This window comes from Scyliorhinus torazame, chromosome 14, assembly GCF_047496885.1.
Source record: "Scyliorhinus torazame isolate Kashiwa2021f chromosome 14, sScyTor2.1, whole genome shotgun sequence".
NCBI classification, from domain to species: domain Eukaryota; kingdom Metazoa; phylum Chordata; class Chondrichthyes; order Carcharhiniformes; family Scyliorhinidae; genus Scyliorhinus; species Scyliorhinus torazame.
Genome location: NC_092720.1, coordinates 213,930,918 through 213,952,869, shown reverse-complemented (window position 1 = coordinate 213,952,869; position 21,952 = coordinate 213,930,918). Strand labels below are relative to the sequence as shown.

At 48.1% G+C, this 21,952-nt stretch overlaps 1 protein-coding gene across 1 annotated transcript in view; it reads left to right on the top strand.

The window, feature by feature from the left end:
• The window catches only part of LOC140390477 (butyrophilin subfamily 1 member A1-like), a 104,586-nt gene that overhangs the window by 8,664 nt on the left and 73,970 nt on the right, over window positions 1–21,952 (top strand). The window contains exons 2-4 of the mRNA XM_072475640.1: window positions 2,593–2,673; window positions 8,451–8,537; window positions 21,255–21,602. Coding sequence (XP_072331741.1) covers window positions 8,456–8,537; window positions 21,255–21,602 — 430 coding nt within the window. The 5' untranslated portion in view covers window positions 2,593–2,673; window positions 8,451–8,455. The remainder of the gene's footprint in view (window positions 1–2,592; window positions 2,674–8,450; window positions 8,538–21,254; window positions 21,603–21,952) is intronic.

Here is a 21,952-nt window from a genome sequence, read left to right as displayed (position 1 = left end):
GACTTTTCATGACCCTTCCTAGCCCTCCAAATTTCCCACTTAAGTACCTTCCTACTTTCTTTATACTCAAGGGTTTCGACTGTCCCCACATTTCTAGACCATACAAAGCCTTCTTTTTCTTTCTGACGAGGTTGACAATATCCCTCGTTATCCAAGGCTCCCTAAAATTCTCATACTTATCCTTCGTTCTCTCAGGAATGTGACTTTCCTGAATCCTAATCAACTGTCGCTTGAAAGACTCCCACATGTCTGTTGATTTACCTCCAACAGCCGCACCCAATCCAAATTCTTCAATTCCTGTCTAATGTTATCGTAATTTGCCTTCCTCCAGTTTAGCACCTTAACGCCTGTCCAAAAGTACCCTAAAACTTACAGAATTATGGTCATTACTCCCAAAATGTTCCCCTACTGAAACCTCAACCACCTGACCAGGCTCATTCCCCAACACCAGATCCAGTACTGCCCATTCTCTTGTTGGAGTTTCTACATGTTGCATCAAGAAGCCTTCCTGGATGCACCTTACAAACTCTGCCCCATCCAAGCCCCGAGCACTATGTGAGTCCCAGTCAATATCGGGGAAGTTAAAATCCCCATCACAACAACCCTGTTACTTTTGCACCTATCCAAAATCTCTCTCCCTATCTGCTCCTCTGTCTCTCGCTGGCAGTTGGGGGGCCTATAATAAACCGCCAACATTGTGATTGCCCCCTTCCTATTCCTGAGCTCTACCCAGATTGCCTCGTGTATGATCCCTCTGCCTCCACCACTCCATGTGCTCCATAAACCTCTTCATTTCCTTCGCCACTTCCATCACCTATCCCGACCTCGGGCTTGACCGGACCAAGCTTGGCTCTATAACCGTATTAAAATCCCCCTCATGATCAACTGGTGAGAGTCCAAGTCAGGAATCTTCCCCAGCACCCGCCACATGAAATCTAATTCATCCCAATTTTGAACATCAACGTTTACCAGGACCACCGTCATCCCCTCGAGCTTCCGACTCACCATCATGAACCGCCCCCTGGATCTGCCGCAATGCCCCCCACCTGGAACGCGACCCGCTTATTCACCAGCACCCGCCATGCACTTCGGGCAACCCCACGATCCTCACATTGTGCCTTATGGAGCAGTTCTCCAGATCCGCCACCTTTTCCTTCAGCCTCTTCTAGGTTTCCCGCATCACCCCGTCGGCCACCATCAAGACCAGCTGCTCCTCCACATTCTCCTCCACTTTCTGGATCGCCCGGCCTTGGGATTCCAGCCTCTGCTCCACTCTCTCGATACCTGCTTTAATCGGCTCCACCACCTTGGCTCGGTCTTCCAGGGCCTCCTTCCTCTGCTGGCTGAACTTAGTGTTCAGAAATTACACTAACTGCTCCGTTGACCACTGGGTGGGCAGAACAGCCCCATTGCCCTCCGCCACCCTGTCCTGGGGGGCACCTCAGAGACTCCCCTGTTCCAGCAGCTCTTTTCTTCTTGTCCCACTCCTAGTTTGTGGATCCATCCACCAGCCACACCAGGTATTCCTACACCTCTTTCCATCTACAAACTTCGCCCCTCAGACGGGGAAAGGACCAAAAATTACCACCTTGAGCTGGATCCACCAAATGTGCGACCACTCACTCCATAGCTGCCACCGGAAGTCGCATGTCTTGTGAGAGTTCCTTTAAGAAGTGGATGTTTATAAAATACCTGTAGTGGATGTACCTTTAAGAAATGGGTGTTTATCAAATAGCTGCAGTGATGTCAAAGTGTGGGTGGAGCTGGGCTGTCTGTCTTTCACTTTTGTTCTTGAGCAGGCAGCTACAGTGTGTTTTAGTTTCGTTTTCAGAGCTGGATAGCTGCAGGCAAAGCAAGCAGCTGTACATTCATCTCTCTCTGCAATCTAAAGACTGTCTCCAGATCATTTGAGAATTTCAAAGTAATTCCTGTTTCTGTAGAGAATTTAAACCTGTTTTTCTGTAAAAAGGGTCTTTTGGTCTTATGGATGTTGTTCAGAATGTTATATTGTATCTGTGGGGATTATTGGTGTTGATAATTATTAAGATGTTTACTGTGGGTTTATCAAGTGTTAACTGGATTCATAAATAAACATGGTTTTGTTTTAAAAGTACTTTAGATCTCTGTTGCATCACACCTGTAAAGTGGGCCCTTGTGCTCCCCATAACCACAATCTATTAAAAGTCGTGGGTCAGGTGAACTCCTGATACACTTTGGTGTTCTCTAAACCTGGCCCATAACACCAAGGCTCACTACTTATTCAGTCACCTGTTTCTGATTGGTGACTATCGCAATATAGTAATTTGATGAATACAGTTGGTTAATTCAGAATGGCTTCGTCAGCTCAGTGTTGCTATTAAATTAGCATGCTTAACCTTGTTAGTTTGTTACAGTGGATATGGTGTGAAAATAGCAAGACAGGGTCAAACTAAACTAAAATCAAACCACCCAAGTCTGCTCACAGAGGTTAGCAGACTGCACTGTGCTCCAAATGAGCTTGCACTAATATTCTGTAGGAGATATGATCATTTTTTGTGATTTGTTTTGTAACCCACTGCTCATGCAATCCTGTATCTTGACTTTTCCTTGCAGCTTAACACAATGATGATTGTTCAACTTTATTCACGATAATAGTCCTGGATCTATTTCCTGAACAGTATTTCTCTGCCAAAGGTAAGCTTGTAAACTGCATGATTCTTTCTACAAATACTGAGGAAAAGATGCCCTGTCTGAAGAACATGGACAAGTAAAGAATGTCCCCCTGAGATTGTACTCTGGGACATTGTCATATTGGTCTGAAATTCCTCACTCCATCATTTTATTAGAATTGTTATTTTGATTGGTTGACACATTTGCTAAAGGGGATAGAAATCGCTGAAATATTCCGCATAATCTTTCAATCTTCCATAGATATGGGAGAGGTGCCAGAGAATTGGATATTATTCATGCATGTGTTTAAGGGCAAGTTACTACAGGCCAGCTAGTTTAATATAAATAGTGGGTAAGATTTTAGAAAGAATAATCCGGGAAGAAATCAGGAGGCACTTGGAGAGGTTTGAGTTAATAAGGAGAGGCAGCATGGATTAGCATTAAAGGCTGGTTAACAAAATTCTGACTCGAGGAGTAGGAGGCTCAGTGTCAGCTTGGATACAAATTGACTTAAGGACAGACAAAAGCAGTCCTGGTCAGTGTTTATTTTTCCGATGGGAGGATGATGGGCAGTGGGGAATTGTATTTACAGCAGGTAGTCATGTGGTGGGCACGTTTGCTCAGCAATAGGAGGGGAATGCCTGTTCCACAGATTCATCCAGCACAGTTCCCTGAGAGTCATCGCTCGGACCACTGCTGATACTGAGGAAAGTTTCAAAACTTGCTGATTTAAAAACACATTCTGAGAGATCCAATTTGTGAAGATGATACAAATTGACGGCAATACGACATGTAGAAGCTAGGAAAATGGGCAGACAGGCAGCAGATGGAATTTAATACAGAGAAGTGTGAGGTGATTGATTTTGGCAGAATGGATTGGGAGAGGCAATTTAAACTTAATGACACAATTTCAAAGAGTGTGTAGAGACAGAGGGACTTTATGATGGAGATGCATTTATCTTTGAATACAGCAGGACAATTTGAGAAAGTGATCAGCAAAGCATGAAATGTTGGGCTCCATGAATAGAAGTGTTGAGTACAAAAGCAGGGGAGTTACGCGAAACCAAGTTCTTATGGTAAGTCACAGCGAGAATACTGCAGTCAGTTCTGGTCGCCACACTTTAGGAAGGATGTGAGAGACCCCGAGAGGCTGCAGAGGCCATTTAGCAGAATGGTTCCAGAGGTGAGGGATTTTAGTTATCAGGTTAGATTGGAGGTGCTGGGGATGTTCTCCCTGAGAGGAGATTTGATTTGCAGAAAATTATGACAGGCTTAGATCATGGAGACAAAGAAAAATTGTTAACACAATTTGGGGGACTTTAGGCAAAATCTCTCCTCACTCAACCGCAAATCCACCCAATGCGGGGCATGATCAGAGACTGCAATTGCCGAATATTCCGTCCCCGCCACCTTCGGGATGAGTGCCCTGCTCAGAACAAATAAAATCAATACGGGAGTAAACTTTATGGACATGAGAAAAAAACGAAAACGCCTTCGTCCTCGGCTGCTCGAATCTCCACCGGTCTTACCCCCCCCCCCCACCCCCCCACCCCCAATCTGCTCCATAAAACCCCTCAACTCCTTCGCCGCGGCAGGCCTCCTTCCAGTCCTGGATTTTGACTGGTCCCGTCTTGCGGTGGACCAAGAAGGGGCGGAGCAGCAGATGGGAGAACAGCGAGGTGCGCATCTATCAGGACCTGGGAGCGGAGCTGGCCAAGAGACGAGCTGAGTTTAATCGGGTGAAGGCGATCCTCTTGAAGGGGGTGAAATTTGGGATGCTGTATCCAGCGCGGTTGTGGGTTACGCACGAAGACCGGCATCTTTACTTTGAGACACCGGACGATGTCTGGTCATTTATCAAAGAAAAGAAGTTGGAAGCATCTTAAAGGACACTTAAGTCTCGAAGAAGTTATGTGATGGCGGTTTGTAATCTTTGTAATTTTGTATCGGTTCAAATAAGATTGTATGTAGTTCTGGGTTAAGTATTGGGCTGCGGTGGTGGTTTGAGGGTGCTTTGTTTTTGCAGGGATTTGATGTGGGGGGAGGAGGGGGCCCCGAAGTTGGTGCTATTCTGTGGGAGGTTGGGTCTTGTTTCAAGCAATTGATTCTTCATTGGTTTATGTTAATTTCTTTTACTTGAGGTTGTTTACTTACTGGGAAATGCGATGTTGTTAAATGGTTTATTCATGTCGGGAGAGGGGTTCGAACAATAGGGAGCCAGACTGTTTGGCACCAGGGGCGGGGGTTGTCAGGGCCAGCATTTGGAGTGTCAGAAGACCCGGGAGTTCGGGGAGTGAAAGAGGCCGATGGTCCAGCCTTGCCTCCCTGGTAGCCCGGAGACGGATCCTTTTCATGTGGAGGGACTCGAAGCCCCCCGAGTGTGGAGACTTGGGTCAGTGACATGGCTGGGCTTCTCAAGCTGGAGAAAATAAAGTTTGCCTTGAGGGGGGTCAATGCTGGGGTTCTCTCGGAGGTGGCAGCCGCGTGTCGACTTTCGGGGAAAATTAAAATGTCATCAGAAGCAGCACACTGTAGGGGGGAGGGGGGCGGGTGGGTGCAATATGGTTAAGGGATGTACAGAAGGGGTTGGGTGGTAAATGTCTAGTTTACCATGTTGATGTTTATGTTGTTATTATTTTGTTTGTTATTGTTATAAAAACTTTGCAAATACTTCAATAAAAATATTTTTTTTAAAAAGGAGGGGGGATGTGAGGAGGAGCTTCTTTACCAAATGAGTTGAAGAGCTCTGAAACTCATTACCTGCGCTTGTGGTGGGAGCAGAGATGATCAATGATTACACAAGGAAATTGGATTGGCTTCTGAAGGAAACAAACTTATCGGGCTACGAACTGAGGACACACTTAATTGTTCTACAGAGATCCAGTATGGGCTCAATGGGCTGAATGACCTCATTCTGTACATGGGCCAGGAATTCTCCTCCTGTCTGCGTGGGTTTCCTCCGGTTTCCTCCCACAAGTCCCGAAAGATATACTGTTAGGTAATTTGGAAATTGTGAATTCTCCCTCTGTGTACCCGAACAGGCGCCGGAATGTGGCGACTAGGGGATTTTCACAGTAACTTCATTGCAGTTTTAATGTAAGCCTACTTGTGACAATATTAAAGATGATAAAGATTATTAGTATGAATTCATGGCTGAGTCCAGGAACCACAAATAGATTCAGCCCTTTGGGAAATGTTTATATATTTGCAAAGGGGAGTGCTAGCTTTTTTTCTTTGAGTATTAGGTGCTTGTCAGAAGTTTATCTTTCTTTGACGTGCTTTTTCAATGTCTATTTGTTTATTTGGACAAGATTAGGAGATGTTCAAAGGTTGAAGCTTTTTCAATGGGATTATTAATAGCTGTTTTATAATCATATAAGAGGGGCAAGTTTTAAAGTAGATTTCGAATGGCTGATTGTATTTACTTTATCTCCTTAGTATTTCAAAGTCTTTCCAGTATCATTATATGGTTTATAAAGCATGGAGGAGCGTTTGGGAGATATAATGGGATATGGAGTGGGTATAGGCTGTATGGAGGATGTATGAGGGAATGGAGGGATGGTTGGGAGATATGATGGGATTTGGAGTGGGCTTAGGCTGTATGGAGGATGTTTGAGGGAATGGAGGGATTGATGGGATAGGGAGCGGGTATAGGCTGTATGGAGGATGCATGAGGGAATGGAGGGATGGTTGGGAGATATGATGGGATATGGAGTGGGTATAGGCTGTATGGAGGATGCATGAGGGAATGGAGGGATGGTTGGGAGATATGATGGGATATGGAGTGGATATAGGATGCATGAGGGAATGGAGGGATGGTTGGGAGACATGATGGGATATGAAGTGGGTCTGGGGGTAGGATTCTCCGAGTCTCCGCGCCGAAATCACACTCTGGGTGGAGAATGGGCGTCAAATCCGAGATCAGGTCCGAACGGCAGGCGCGCGATCTAAGCGGTGCCGGTCGGGAGCCAGTGTAAGCGGTGCCGGTCGGGAGCCAGTGAAAGAGGCCCCCGCGGCGATTCTCCGCCGACAACTGACCGAGTTCCCGACGACGTGGCTCTCTCATGGTCCCACCCGGTGGGAACATCGGCTGGCGGCTGCGGTCACAGTCCACGGCCGCCTGGTGGGGGGCGGGGAATCCTTCGCCGGGGGGGCCTCCAGGATGGCCAGGGTTCCGATCGGGGGCCACAGATCCGCGGGCGAGCACGATCTGGGGGGTGCCGGTCCGTCTTGTGGGTCGGCCAGGTCGCGTGGCGCGAACCTCCGACCGGAAGTGCAGGGCCCCGTACGGCAGCCGGAGATGCGAGGAGTACTCCGGGGCCCTGATAGCCCCCTGCAAATCGGAGCATCACCCTGGACTTTCTCCAGGTAAGTCCAGAGTGATTCGCGTGTGTTTTGTCGCAGGCCTGGGGACAGAGCCCTTTTATTGGAGAAACTCGCCGAGGGTGTATGGAGGATGCATGGGGGAATGGAGGGGGCATTGGAGATGTGGCAGGCCTGGGGGATGGATTGGGGATGGAGGGGCATGGGTGATATGGTAAGCATGGGGGATGCATTGGGGATGGAGAGGGCATTGGTGATATGGCAGGCATGGAGGATGGATTGCGGATAGAGGGGCATTGGTGATATGGTAGGCATGGGGGATGCATTGAGGATGGAGGGGGCATGGGTGATATGGCAGGCATGGAGGATGCATGGGGAATGAAGCGTCCATGAGAGATATAAGAACATAAGAACGAGGAGCAGGAGTAGGCAATCTGGCCCCTCGAGTCTGCTCCACCATTCAATGAGATCATGGCTGATCTTTTGTGGACTCAGCTCCACTTTCCAGCCCAAACACCATAGCCCTTAATCCCTTTATTCTTAAAAAACTATCTATCGTTATCTTAAAAACATTTAATGAAGGAGCCTCTACTGCTTCACTGGGCAAGGAATTCCATAGATTCACAACCCTTTGGGTGAAGAGGTTCCTCCTAAACTCAGTCCTAAATCTACTTCCCCTTATTTTGAGGCTATGCCCCCTAGTTCTGCTTTCACCCGCCAGTGGAAACAACCTGCCCGCATCTATCCTATCCCCTTCATAATTTTATATGTTTCTATAAGATCCCCCCCCCCTGATCCTTCTAAATTCCAACGAGTACAGTCCCAGTCTACTCAACCTCTCCTCGTAATCCAACCCCTTCAGCTCTGGGATTAACCTAGTGAATCTCCTCTGCATACCCTCCAGTGCCTGTACATCCTTTCTCAAGTAAGGAGACCAAAACTGAACACAATACTCCAGGTGTGGCCTCACTAACACCTTATACAATTGCAGCATAACCTCCCTAGTCTTAAACTCCATCCCTCTAGCAATGAAGGACCAAATTGCATTTGCCTTCTTAATCACCTGTTGCACCTGTAAACCACCTTTTTGCGACTCGTGCACTAGCACACCCAGGTCTCTCTGCACAGCAGCGTGTTTTAATATTTTATCATTTAAATAATAATCCCTTTTGCTGTTATTAAATATGAGACTTAAGACCGTTAAAAATCGTACCTGAACTCAGCAGTTGATATCGTAAAAAGCCCCCTACCCTGCTCCCTTTCACCGTTTTTGTTCCTACCTCGCTGCACCGAGTGTTTGTTGATGCAGCCGGGATTAGAAGACCCGTATGGAAGGACAGAAAGAAGTGAGCAGTCAGTGATCTCCGTAGCGATGTACGACATCACCACTGATTAGAAAGTCTGGCCCATTACATTGCTATATTTAGTTTCAGTTGTTCTGCCTCTTCAAGAATTATATCTCGAAATTCTTTTTTCAGATGAAATGCTTCCTCAGTTCTTTCCAATACTGAAAAGAAGATGCTTCAGAATTGTGTTCCTACTTGTGTTTCATTCTGTTCTGTCAGGTAAGCAATGGAATTGTGACTGAAAATCTTTGGAACAAGAAATCGTCACCAAATTAGCTCACTTATTGTTTGAGGTTTTGCAATGAGAAATAGTCCAAATAACGACCTTTATCCAGGGGAAATCTACCTATTCCTCGGCCTATGAATCTTTCAATCTGTTCTCTCTCCAGAAATGCCTCTTGAACCAGTGCACAATCTGCTTCAGTTTCATTCCCCATCTAACCTCACATCTCTATGCACTCGACCAGAGACAGTCATGGGAACGAGAACACACACACTACACGTGAACTTATCCTTTCATTTCATAGACTCTGATCGACCTGTTGTTCATTTCCAGCATGTTCTGTTGTTTCGGATTTCCATCGTTTGTTATCTTCGTTTCTTCTCATTATTGTGGCAGCTCGATTATTTCGAGGATGAGAAATTTCTTCCACCCTTTTCTTGTACTGGTAATTCTCCATTGCTGCCTGAATGTTTCAATCTTTGAACATCATGAAAATATTTACAGGGTCAAACAGTTCAGAAATTTCCTTCTTAATCTTACAAACTTCAGATAAAGAACCACATTATTCTCCTTTTCCAGAAAAACAAATCTTTTTTTTTTAAATTTAGAGTACCCAATTCATTGTTTCCAATTCAGGGCAATTTAGTTTGGCCAATCCACCTAACCTGCACATCTTTGGGTTGTGGGGGCGGAACCCACGCAAACACTGGGAGAATGTGCAAACTCCACACGGACAGAGACCCAGAGCCAGGATCAAACCTGGGACCTCTGAGACGTGAAGCAGCAGGGCTAACCCACTGCACCACCGTGCTGCCCCAGAAAAACAAATCTAACCACGTGGGTAAATGCAGCAGCCAGATTTTATGGAGCAAGGTCACATTGACTGGGAATGGGCTCACTGAGCAGATGATCTGTTTGTGATATTAGCTGAGGGAGGAATGATGCCACAACATTGAGAGAAATCCCTAAACTACTTTAAATAGTGTCATGGGATCCTTCACATCCTTGAGTACACTCGGCTTTCGTTTAATGTCTCATCAAAATGACATCCCCTTCGGTGCTTGCCAGGGCATGTGTGGTAACTGAAGGGGTCCGTTTTCCAGCCTATGTGGGCACTTTTGGTGTCTCCGCTTAACATTTCCCACAACATGCTGTGGTATCTGCGCTAATCTAATTCGGATCTGTTCAACAGCCTCGAGTTTAAACGCTCCATCATTGGCGACTGTGACTTCAGCCCCCGAGGCAGTCATTTCTGGAATGTCCTTAAATTTCCCTGCCTCGATCGCTCACTTCACTCCTTTAAATGTTTCTTCAAACCTAGTAATCTTTTATCATAGAATTTACAGTGCCGAAGGAGGCCATTCGGCCCATTGAGTCTGCACCGGCTCGACTTCCGGGTGCGGCGATGACCAGCTAAGTCGCACGTTTCGGCAGCTCCCGGTGGAACGGACTTATGGGCTCTTAATAGGAGCCCCATCGGCAATTTTAACGGCAAATAACACTGTGCGGTAATCCAGAAGGGAATCCCCCCTGGACACGGATGGAAAAAAGAAAGGAAAGTAGCCGGATTGCAGTGGATCCTCAAGAGCAGCGGCCAGGAAGGCAGGCACAAAGCAAGATGGCGTCAGAAGGAGGCAGTTTAATATGGGGCCCTGACCAACAAGAGTTCCTGCGGCGTTGCGTAGATGAACTCAAAAAGGAGATGAAAAAGGAGCTGTTGGCCCCGATATTACAAGCGATTTGAGGGGCTAAAGGAGGAGCAAAAGACCCAGGAACAGGAGCTTCGGGTCGTGAAGGCAACGGCTGCTGAGAATGAGGACGACATACAGGGCCTGGTGGTGAAAACGGAGATCCACGAGGCACAACACAAAAGATGTGTGGAAAGGCTGGAGGTGCTGGAGAACAATGCGAGGAGGAAGAACTTAAGGATTCTTGGTCTTCCCGAAGGTGCAGAGGGGGCGGACGTCGGGGCATATGTGAGCACGATTCTGCACTCGTTAATGGGATCGGAGGCCCCGACGGGTCCGCTGGAGGTGGAGGGAGCCTATCGAGTTATGGCGCGAAGACCGAGGGCTGGAGAAATTCCTCGAGCAATAGTTGTGAGATTTCTCCGATACAAGGACAGAGAGATGGTCCTTAGATGGGCAAAGAAAACTCGGAGCAGTAGGTGGGAGAATGCGGTGATCCGCGTGCATCAAGATTGGAGTGCGGAGGTGGCGAGAAGGAGGGCAAGCTTTAATCGGGCCAAGGCGGTGCTGCACAAAAGGTCAAATTCGGAATGTTGCAGCCGGCGAGACTGTGGGTCACACATCTAGGGAAGCACCACTATTTCGAAACGGCAGATGAGGCGTGGACATTTATTGTCGAGGAGAAGCTGGAGTGAGCGGGCCAGAAGAAAAAGAACGTTTGGGACAAAAGTGGGGGGGTGAATTTCTTGGACGAAGGGGGGGAAAAGGGGGAAGAGAAGACTTCCCAGATTGTTAAACCTGCGACCCTGTAACTGCTCTCTCTTCCCCATGTCGTGGGGGAGGGGGTGAGGGAGGATGAGGAGCTGTGGGCGCCGGCCATTGGGGGCGGGGCCAAAAGGCGAAGCGCGGGCTTTGTTCCCGCGCTATGGTAATCATGGCGGGAACAGGGAAGGAGGGGGCCTCGCACAGTGTGAGCCGAGGTCACGGGGGGAAGCTGAGGTAGGCCAGAGTTTGCTGACTTCTGGGAGTAACATGGGGGGTGCAATTACGCTAGCTTGGGATCTAGCGGGGGGGGGGTTAACTGGGTTGCTGCTGCTGGGGAGAAGGGGGAGTTGGTATGGGAGGGGGTGGTCGGGGCGGGGGGGCGCCGCCTGGGGGGGGATACAGCTACGTGGGAACCGGGTGAGGAGCTGGATTGAAAAAGGAAATGGCTAATCGTCAAGGGGGGTGGGGGGTAAAGAGCCCCCCACCCCGGCTGAGCACGTGGAATGTGAGAGGGCTGAACGGGCCGATTAAAAGGGCACGGGTACTCGCACACCTAAAGAAACTTAAGGCAGATGTGGTTATGCTTCAGGAGACGCATCTGAAGCTGACAGACCAGGTTAGACTTCGCAAAGGATGGGTGGGGCAGGTGTTTCATTCGGGGCTAGATGCAAAAAACAGGGGGGTGGCCATACTAGTGGGGAAGCGGGTAATGTTTGAGGCAAAGACTATAGTAGCAGATAGTGGGGGCAGATACGTGATGGTGAGTGGCAAACTGCAAGGGGAGGCGGTGGTATTGGTGAACGTGTATGCCCCGAACTGGGATGATGCCAATTTTATGAGGCGTATGTTAGGACGCATCCCGGACCTAGAGGCGGGAAAGTTGGTAATGGGTGGAGACTTTAATACGGTGCTGGACCCAGGGCTGGACAGATCGAGGTCCAGGACCGGAAGGAGGCCGGCTGCAGCTAGGGTGCTTAAGGATTTTATGGTGCAGATGGGAGGAGTAGATCCCTGGAGATTTAGTAGACCTAGGAGTAAGGAGTTTTCGTTTTTCTCCTATGTACATAAAGTATTTTCACGAATAGATTTTTTTGTTTTGGGAAGGGCACTGATCCCAAAGGTGACGGGGACGGAGAACACGGCTATAGCCATCTCGGATCATGCTCCACACTGGGTGGACCTGGAGATAAGGGAAGAAAAACAACAGCTTCCGCCCTGGAGAATGGACATGGGATTATTGGTAGATGAGGGGGTGTGTTTAAAGGTGAGGGGGTGTATTGAAAGGTACTTGGAAATTAATGATAATGGGGAGGTACAGGTGGGAGTGGTCTGGGAGGCACTGAAGGCAGTGGTTAGAGGGGAGCTGATATCTATTAGGGCACATAAAGGAAAGCAGGAGGGTAGGGAAAGGGAGCGGTTGTTGAAAGAACTGCTGAGGGTGGACAGACAATACGCGGAGGCACCGGAGGAGGGACTATACAGGGAAAGGCAAAGGCTACATATAGAGTTTGACTTGTTGACTACGGGTAAGGCAGAGGCACAATGGAGGAAGGCACAGGGTGTACAGTACGAATATGGGGAGAAGGCGAGTAGGTTGTTGGCCCACCAACTGAGGAAAAGGGGAGCAGCGAGGAAGATACGGGGGGTGAGAGATGAGGAGGGGGAGATGGAGCGGAGAGAGTGAATGGAGTGTTCAAGGCATTTTATGAAAGATTATATGAAGCGCAGCCCCCGGACAGGAAGGAGAGAATGATGTGCTTTCTGGATCAGCTGGAATTTCCTAAGGTGGAGGAACAGGAGAGAGTGGGGCTGGGAGCACAGATTGAGACGGAGGAAGTAGTGAAAGGGATTGGAAGCATGCAGGCGGGGAAGGCCCCGGGACCAGACGGATTCCCAGTTGAATTCTATAAGAAATATTTGGACTTGCTGGCCCCGCTACTGATGAGAACCTTTAATGAGGCGAGGGAAAGGGGGCAGCTGCTCCCGACTATGTCAGAGGCAACGATATCGCTCCTCCTAAAGAAGGAAAAAGACCCGCTGCAATGCGGGTCATACAGGCCCATTTCCCTCCTGAATGTGGATGCTAAGATCCTGGCCAAGGTAATGGCAATGAGGATAGAGGATTGTGTCCCGGGGGTGGTCCATGAGGACCAAACTGGGTTTGTGAAGGGGAGACGGCTAAATACAAATATACGGAGGCTGCTAGGGGTAATGATGATGCCCCCACCAGAGGGGGAAGCGGAGATAGTGGTGGCGATGGATGCCGAGAAAGCATTTGATAGAGTGGAGTGGGATTATTTGTGGGAGGTGTTGAGGAGATTTGGCTTTGGGGACGGGTATATCAGGTGGGTACAGTTTCTGTATAGGGCCCCGATGGTGAGCGTGGTCACGAATGGACGGGGGTCTGACTATTTTCGGCTCCATAGAGGGACGAGGCAGGGATGTCCTCTGTCCCCGTTATTGTTTGCACTGGTGATGAACCCCTGGCCATGGCACTGAGGGGTTCCAGGAAGTGGAGGGGAGTACTTAGGGGGGGGAGAAGAACACCGGGTATCTCTATATGCGGACGATTTGTTGCTATATGTGGCGGACCCGGCGGAGGGGATGCCAGAGATAATGCGGATACTTGGGGAGTTTGGTGATTTTTCAGGGTATAAACTGAACATGGGGAAAAGTGAGTTATTTGTGGTGCACCCGGGGGAGCAGAGCAGAGAGATAGAGGATTTACCGTTGAGGAAGATAACAAGGGACGTCCGGTACCTGGGGATCCAGATAGCCAAGAATTGGGGTACATTACATAGGCTTAATTTAACACGTTTGGTGGAACAGATGGAGGAGGATTTCAAGAGATGGGACATGGTGTCCTTGTCATTGGCAGGTAGGGTGCAGGCGGTTAAAATGGTGGTCCTCCCGAGATTCCTTTTTGTGTTCCAGTGCCTCCCGGTGGTGATCACGAAGGCTTTTTTCAAAAGAATTGAGAAGAGCATTATGAGTTTTGTGTGGGCTGGGAAGACCCCGAGAGTGAGGCGGGGACTCTTGCAGCGTAGTAGGGACAGGAGGGGCTGGCACTACCGAGCCTAAGTGAGTACTACTGGGCCGCCAATGTTTCAATGGTGTGTAAGTGGATGGGAGAAGGGGAGGGAGCGGCGTGGAAGAGAATGGAGAGGGCGTCCTGCAAGGGGACTAGCCTGCAAGCAATGGTGACGGCGCCGTTGCCGTTCTCACCAAAGAAATACTCCACAAGCCCGGTGGTGGTGGCTACATTGAAAATTTGTGGGCAGTGGGGACGGCATAGGGGAGGGACGGGAGCTTCGGTGCGGTCCCCGATAAGAAACAATCATAGGTTCGTTCCGGGGAGAATGGATGGGGTATTTGGAGCATGGCAAAGAGCTGGGGTAGTACAATTAAGAGATCTATTTGTAGATGGGACGTTTCTGAGTTTGGGAGCGCTGACGGAGAAATATGGGTTGCCCCAAGGGAATGCCTTTTGGTATGTGCAATTGAGGGCTTTTGCGAGGCAACAGGTGAGGGAATTCCCGCAGCTCCCGATGCAGGAAGTGCAGGATAGAGTGATCTCAGAGACATGGGTGGGGGACGGTAAGGTAGCGGACATATACAGGGAGATGAGGGACGAGGGGGAGATCATGGTAGATGAGCTGAAAGGGAAATGGGAAGAAGAACTGGGGGAGGAGATTGAGGAGGGGCTGTGGGCGGATGCCCTACGTAGGGTAAACTCATCGTCCTCGTGTGCCAGGCTAAGCCTGATACAATTTAAGGTGCTACACAGGGCGCATATGACTGGAGCACGGCTTAGTAAATTTTTTGGGGTAGAGGATAGGTGTGCGAGATGCTCGAGAGGCCCAGCGAATCACACCCACATGTTCTGGTCATGCCCGGTACTACAGGGGTTCTGGGTGGGGGTGGCAAAGGCGCTTTCGAAGGTGGTGGGGCTCCGGGTCGAACCAAGCTGGGGGTTGGCTATATTTGGGGTTGCAGAAGAGCCGGGAGTGCAGGAGGCGAGAGAGGCTGACATGTTGGCCTTTGCGTCCCTTGTAGCCCGGCGCAGGATATTGTTAATGTGGAAGGAAGCTAAACCCCCGGGGGTGGAGACCTGGATAAACTATATGGTAGGGTTCATAAAGTTAGAACGGATTAAGTTCGTGTTAAGGGGTTCGGCTCAGGGGTTCACCTGGCGGTGGCAACCGTTCGTCGACTACCTCACAGAAAGATAGAGGGAATGGAAAAGAAGTAGATAACAGCAGCAACCCAGGCGGGAGGGGGGCAGGGGGCAGGAATCGGACGGACTCTCAGGGATGTTATTGTATATGTATAGGTATTTGGTATATGTAATTGTATATTGGATTGTTGGACTGTAATTTTGGAGAGTATTTATTTTGGACAAGGCAGTTGCCATTTAGTTTTGTTTTTTGTTATTGTTTATATATATTATTTATTTATTTGTTTAAAACTGGTCACAGCTATTTATATTGCTTTATTGTTGTGTAAAAGAAACACTACGTATTGTTATGTTTGGCCAAAAAATTTGAATAAAATATATTTTTTTAAAAAAAGAGTCTGCACCGGCTCTTTGAAAGAGCACCCTACCCAAGCCCACACCTCCACCCTATCCCCATTACCCAGTAATCCCACCCAACACTAAGGGCAATTTAGCATGGCCAATCCACCTAACCTGCAAATCTTTGGACTGTGGGAGGAAACCGGAGCACCCGGAGGAAACCCACGCACACACTGGGAGGATGTGCAGACTCCGCACAGACAGTGACCCAAGCCAGGAATCGAACCTGGGACATTGGAGCTGTGAAGCAATTGTGCTAACCACTATGCTACCGTGCTGCCCCTGCATTCTTTCTGCATTCTTTCTAGTTTAATAATATCCTTTCTAATATTGGGTGACTCGAACTGTACACAGTATTCCAAGTGCGGCCTTACTAATTAATGTCTTGTACAACTTCAGCAAGATGTCCCAACTCCTGTATTCAATGTTCTGACCAATGAAACTAAGTATGCCAAATGCCTTCTTCACCACCCTGTCCGCCTGTGACTCCACTTTCAAAGTGCTATGAAGTTGTACTCCTAGATCTCTTTGTTCTGTAACTGTCCCCAACTCCCTACCATTAACTGAGTAAATCATGCCCCGATTTGATCTACCAAAATGCATCACCTCACATTTATCTAAATTAAACTCCATCTGCCTTTCATCGGCCCACTGGGCCAATTTAGCAAAATCCCATTGCAATCGTGGATAACCTTCTTCACTGTCCACTTTGCCACCAATCTTGATGTCATCTGCAAACTTACTAACCATGCCTCCTACATTCTCATCCAAATCATGAAGATATATAAAAAATAACAGTGAACCCAGCACTGATCCCTGAGGCACATCGCTGGTCACAGGCCTCCAGTTTGAAAAACAACCCTCTCCAACCACACTTTGTCTTCTGTCGTCAAGACAATTTTGTATCCAATTGGATACCTCACCCTGGATCCCATGAGATTTAAACTTGTGCAACAACCTACCATGTGGTACCTTGTCAAAGGCCTTACTAAAGTCCATGTAGACAATGCCCTCATCTACCTTCTTGGTTATCCCTTCAAAAAACTCAATCAAATTCATGAGACATGATTTTCCCCTCACAAAGCCATGCTGACAGTCCCTAATCAGTCCTTGCCTCTCTAAATGGCTGTAGATTCTGTCTCTCAGAATACCTTCTAATAACCTACCCACCACAGGCATTAGGCTCACTGGTCTGTAGTTCCCAGGCTTTTCCCTGGAGCCCTTCTTAAACAAAGGCACAACATTTGCTACCCTCCAATCTTCAGGCACCTTACTTGTGGCTGTCGATGATTCAAATATCTCAGCTAGGGGGCCGACAATTTCCTCTAGCCTCCCACAACATCCTGGGATACATTTCACCAGGTCCTGGGATTTATCTACTTTGACGTGCTTTGAGACTTCCAGCACCTCCTTTTCTGTAATATGTACACTCCTCGAGACATAACTATTTATTTCCCCAGGTTCCCTGACATCCATGCCTTTCTCAACAGTAAATACTAACGAGAAATATTCATTTAGGATCTCACCCATCTCTTGTGGATCTGCACATGTATGACCTTGTAGATCCTTAAGAGGCCCTACTCTCTCCCTCATTACTCTTTTGCTCTTTATGTATTTGTAGCAGCTCTTTGGATTCTCCTTTGCCTTATCTGCCAAAGCAATCTCATGTCCAGTTTTTGCCCTCCTGATTTCTCTCTCAACTCTGCTCCATAAGACCACAAGACATAGGAGTGGAAGTAAGGCCATTCGGCCCATCGAGTCCACTCCACCATTCAATCATGGCTGATTTCAACTCCATTTACCCGCTCTCTCTCCATAGCCCTTAATTCCTCGAGAAATCAAGAATTTATCAACTTCTGTCTTAAAGACACTCAACGTCCCGGCCTCCACCGCCCTCTGGCAATGAATTCCACAGACCCAACACTCTCTGGCTGAAGAAATTTCTCCTCATCTCTGTTGTAAAGTGACTCCCTTTTATTCTAAGGCTGTGCCCCTGGATCCTAGTCTCCCCTGCTAATGGAAACAACTTCCCTACATCCACCCTATCTAAGCCATTCATTATCTTGTAAGTTTCTATTAGATCTCCCCTCAACCTCCTAAACTCCAATCAATATAATCCCAGGATCCTCAGACGTTCATCGTATGTTAGGCCTACCATTCCTGGGATCATCAGTGTGAATCTCCACTGGACCCGCTCCAGTGCCAGTATGTCCTTCCTGAGGTGTGGGGCCCAAAATTGCTCACAGTATTCTAAATGGGGCCTAACTAATGCTTTATAAAGCTTCAGAAGTACATCCCTGCTTTTATATTCCAAGCCTCTTGAGATGAATGACAACCGACAACCTCTATACTCTTCAAGGGATCCACTTGATCGCAGCTGCTTATGCATGTAATCTGCCTCCTTCTTCTTTCTGACCAGGGCCTCACTATCCCAAGTCATCCAGGGTTCCCTACTTCTACCAGCCTTACCCTGGAATGTGCTCACCCTGAACCCTGGTTAACACTCTTTTGAAAGCCTCCCACTTACCAGCAGTCCCCTTGCCTGTAAACAGACTCCCCCAATCAACTTTTGAAAGTTTGTGTCTAATACCATCAAAATTGGCCTTGCTCCAATTTAGAATTTAAACTTGTGGACCAGAACTATCATTCTCCACAGCTATCTTAAAACAAATGGAATTATGGTCACTGGTCCCAAAGTCTGTCACCTGCCCTTCCTTATTTCCCAAGAGGAGGTCAAGTTTTTCCCATTCTCTAGTTTAATATTCCCTGAAACGACAGGGATCCGATTCCTGATTCATTTCTTTTCTGTTACTCATGAAATAACCACTAAAATTGAGAATATTTTCCCCGGACTTTGTATGGGTGGATTTTGGACTTTGTATTGGCGGGGAAGGTACCGAGGGTTAGGAGGACCCTGCTACAGAGGCAACAGGGAGGGTTGGCATTGCTGAACTTGCTTCATTATTATTGGGCGGTGAACGCAGAGAGGTGGGGCGATGGTGGGAAGGAGAAGGGGTAGAATGGGTTAGGATGGAGGAGGAATCCTGTAAGGGGTCCAGCTCAAGGGCTATGGTGACGGCAGTGTTGCCAATGACACCGAGCAGGTACTCGGGAAGCCCGGTGGTGCAGTCCATGGTGCAGATCTGGAACCTGTTGAGGAGGCATTTTAGGATGCAAGGGATGTCGGTGTTCGAGGCATTGTGTGAGAATCACGGGTTTGAGCCGGGGTGGGAATGGATGGCATGTATAGGAGGTGGAGAGATGTGGGGCTTGTCAAGGTGAGGGTTTTGTATCTGGAGTGAGGATTTGCCAGTCTGGAGGAATTGAGGGGGAGGGTGGAGCTCCCAAGAGGAAGTGAGTTTAGGTACCTGCAGGTAAGGTTTGGAAAGGGGTCCCTAGGTTGCCGAGGTACACCCAGCTGGACTGCTGCTTCCGGATGTGGAAGGGGAGGGCAGGATCGGAGAACAGGGAGTTGAGCGGGTGAAGGTTAAGGAGAAATGGGAAGGGGAGCTGGGAGGGGAGATAAACTGGGGAGTATGGAGTGAGGCACTGTGAAGGATAAACACGACCCCGTGCGCAAGGATGATCCTGATACTGTTCAAGGTGTTACACAGAGTCATAGAGTCATAGATGTTTACAGCATGGAACCAGGTCCTTCGGCCCAGCTGGTCCATGCCGCCCAGTTAATATCACTAAGCTAGTCCCACTTGCCTGCATTTGACCCATATCCCGCTATACCCACCCTGCCCATGTAACATTCAAACTATTTTTTTAAAGGACAAAATTGTACCTGCCACTAACGCTGCCTGTGGCAGCCCGTTCCAGATGCTCACCACCCTCTGTGTCATATGTACCCTCAGGGTACATATGATGTGGGGAAGAATGAGTGGGTTCTTTCAGGGGGTGGCAGATGATTGTGAAAGGTTTGGGCGGGGACCAGCGAATCACATACACATGTTCTGGGGCTGTGAAAAGTTGGAGAGATTCTTGGCGGGTATTCGCGGTGCTAACAAGGATAGTGGGGAGGAGGTTAGGCCAGACCCTTTGGTGGCAATATTTGGGATTTCGGAGAAGCCGGAGCTGATGGAGGGTAGGAAGACCGATATTGGGGCCTTCACGTCTCTGATTGCCCAGCGACGAATCTTATTGGAGTGGCGGTCAGCAATGCCATTGGGGGTAGCAGCCTGGCTGGGTGACCAGTATGGTTCCCTTCAGCTGGAAAAGATAAAATACGAGTTAAGGGATTTAATGGAGGGGTTTGAGGCAACATGTTTGTGACCGTGTTTGAGGAATTGTTTGTCGCATGTGGGGGGCGGGGGGAGAGGTGAAAAAGGAGAAACATTTGTACAAACTGTATAATCGTTGGTTGGGAAGCTTGTTTCGCAAATTGTTTATCTGTTGTAACTTTTTATCTCATAAGAGCTATCTCGTAGAATTTACAGTGCAGAAGGAGGCCATTCGGCCCATCGAGTCTGCACCGGCTCTTTGAAAGAGCACCCTACCCAAGCCCACAACTCCACCCTATCCCCATAACCCAGTTACCCCACCCAACACTAAGGGCAATTTTGGACACTAAGGGCAATTTATCATGGCCAATCCACCCAACCTGCACATCTTTGGACTGTGGAAGGAAACCGGAGCACCCGGAGGAAACCCACGCAGACATGGGGAGAACGTGCAGACTCCGCACAGACTGTGACCCAAGCCGGGAATCGAACCTGGGACCCTGGAGCTGTGGGCAATTGTGCTAACCACCATGCTACTGTGCTGCCCACAAATTATATTTCGTAATAAAATACATTTCAAAAAATTAAGAAAGAAAGACAAAGAATCGCTGACCTTCCTTCTCCCCAATTCATCAATTACAGTACCACTCAGCCCTGAGATTCCTGGTCAGAACGCATTTATTACATGACGTATTCATAGAAACTACACAGTAAATGTGTAAACAATACAAGAGGGAATAGTTACATTTTCCTTAATGTTCTGTCCTTTTAATGCCATTGTTCTTAATTTATTTTCCTGATTCTTGCGGCGAAAGCTGGGGAGAAGGCCAGAGATCGTTAAAGTCTTTCTTTCTTAATTTTAATGGTTATTGCATGATTGGGTAGGAAAGGAGGTGTCAAGATGCCGGCATAAACGGCCACCTTTCTCCGTCATTTTGTTTGGGACATAGTGTAAAAAAACTTAAAGGAGTGGATCCCGCGATGTCACTTAGTATTTTTGATGATCTGGGTGCCATTTTTAAAGGCTGCCCCAGCAAAGAGATGTTAACCAGGAACCCCCCCCCCCGCCCCCCACAACACACACACCCTCCCCATCCCAACGGGAATGGACTTTCTTACGGGGTTTGGGGAAGAGGGTGATTCAGGCGTAGAGGCCTGATAATTAGATGCAGATACATGGAATTATGTTCCTGATGTTGAACGTCAGGAATCCCATTATGTCACTGACAGGGGGTGAGGACAATCGCGTCCCGCTTTTATATCGGTGTGAAATGTGATTTGAACATTTCTTGTGATTTTCTGCTCCCTTTTCTGATCCCATCCAAAGAAAAATGGAGCTGAACATCTATAAAGTTATAGCACCAAAAATTAAATGTTATTTTTTCCTTAAATATCTCCCAAAGATTAAATCTATTCCCACATTATTTATGTTGATGTTTGAAATGTTCTATTTTCCAGAGAGATTCCGTGTTCTTGTGCCTGACGAGCCCATCGTCGTCACTGTGGGTGATGATGTTGTATTAGAATGCCAACTGGTACCAGGTATATCTCTGGATAACCTGGAGATTCGATGGTTTACATCAGACTCCGCTTCACCACTACATTTATACTCCGATGGACAGGACCGACCTGACGTGCAAGACAAAGCTTATCGAGGGAGAACAGAACTTTTTAAAGATGAGTTTCCACGTGGAAATGCTTCTCTCAAACTGAAGAAGATGAAAGCATCAGATGGAGGGAGTTACACCTGTTTCATTGACTCCAAAACATACCACGCTGAAGCAGTGATAAATCTGGAAGTTGGAGGTTTGTTCATCTTGTAAATGACTAAAGTTTGATCAATGTGAGGCACAATAGTCAAATTTCAGCCTTTTTAGGGTCTGGGGTATAAAAGCTCAGGAGGCCCGAGAAGGTAAATTAAACAACACTTAATTAGTGAACACAACGTAAAGGTCACAGTGCGGCTTACAGCTCACAGATCCCCATCGGGATTACCGGATGTGCTGGTCCTGATTCGGGCCGGCTTTGGTGGGAGAGCTCGTACTCTAGACCCCTCGGGGAGATCGATCAGTGTGACCCAGTGGGTCTCGTGAGGGTTATTTTATCACCCCCTCCAAGCCCGACGGTTCCCCTGAAATGGGTTGTTGAGGGGGGTC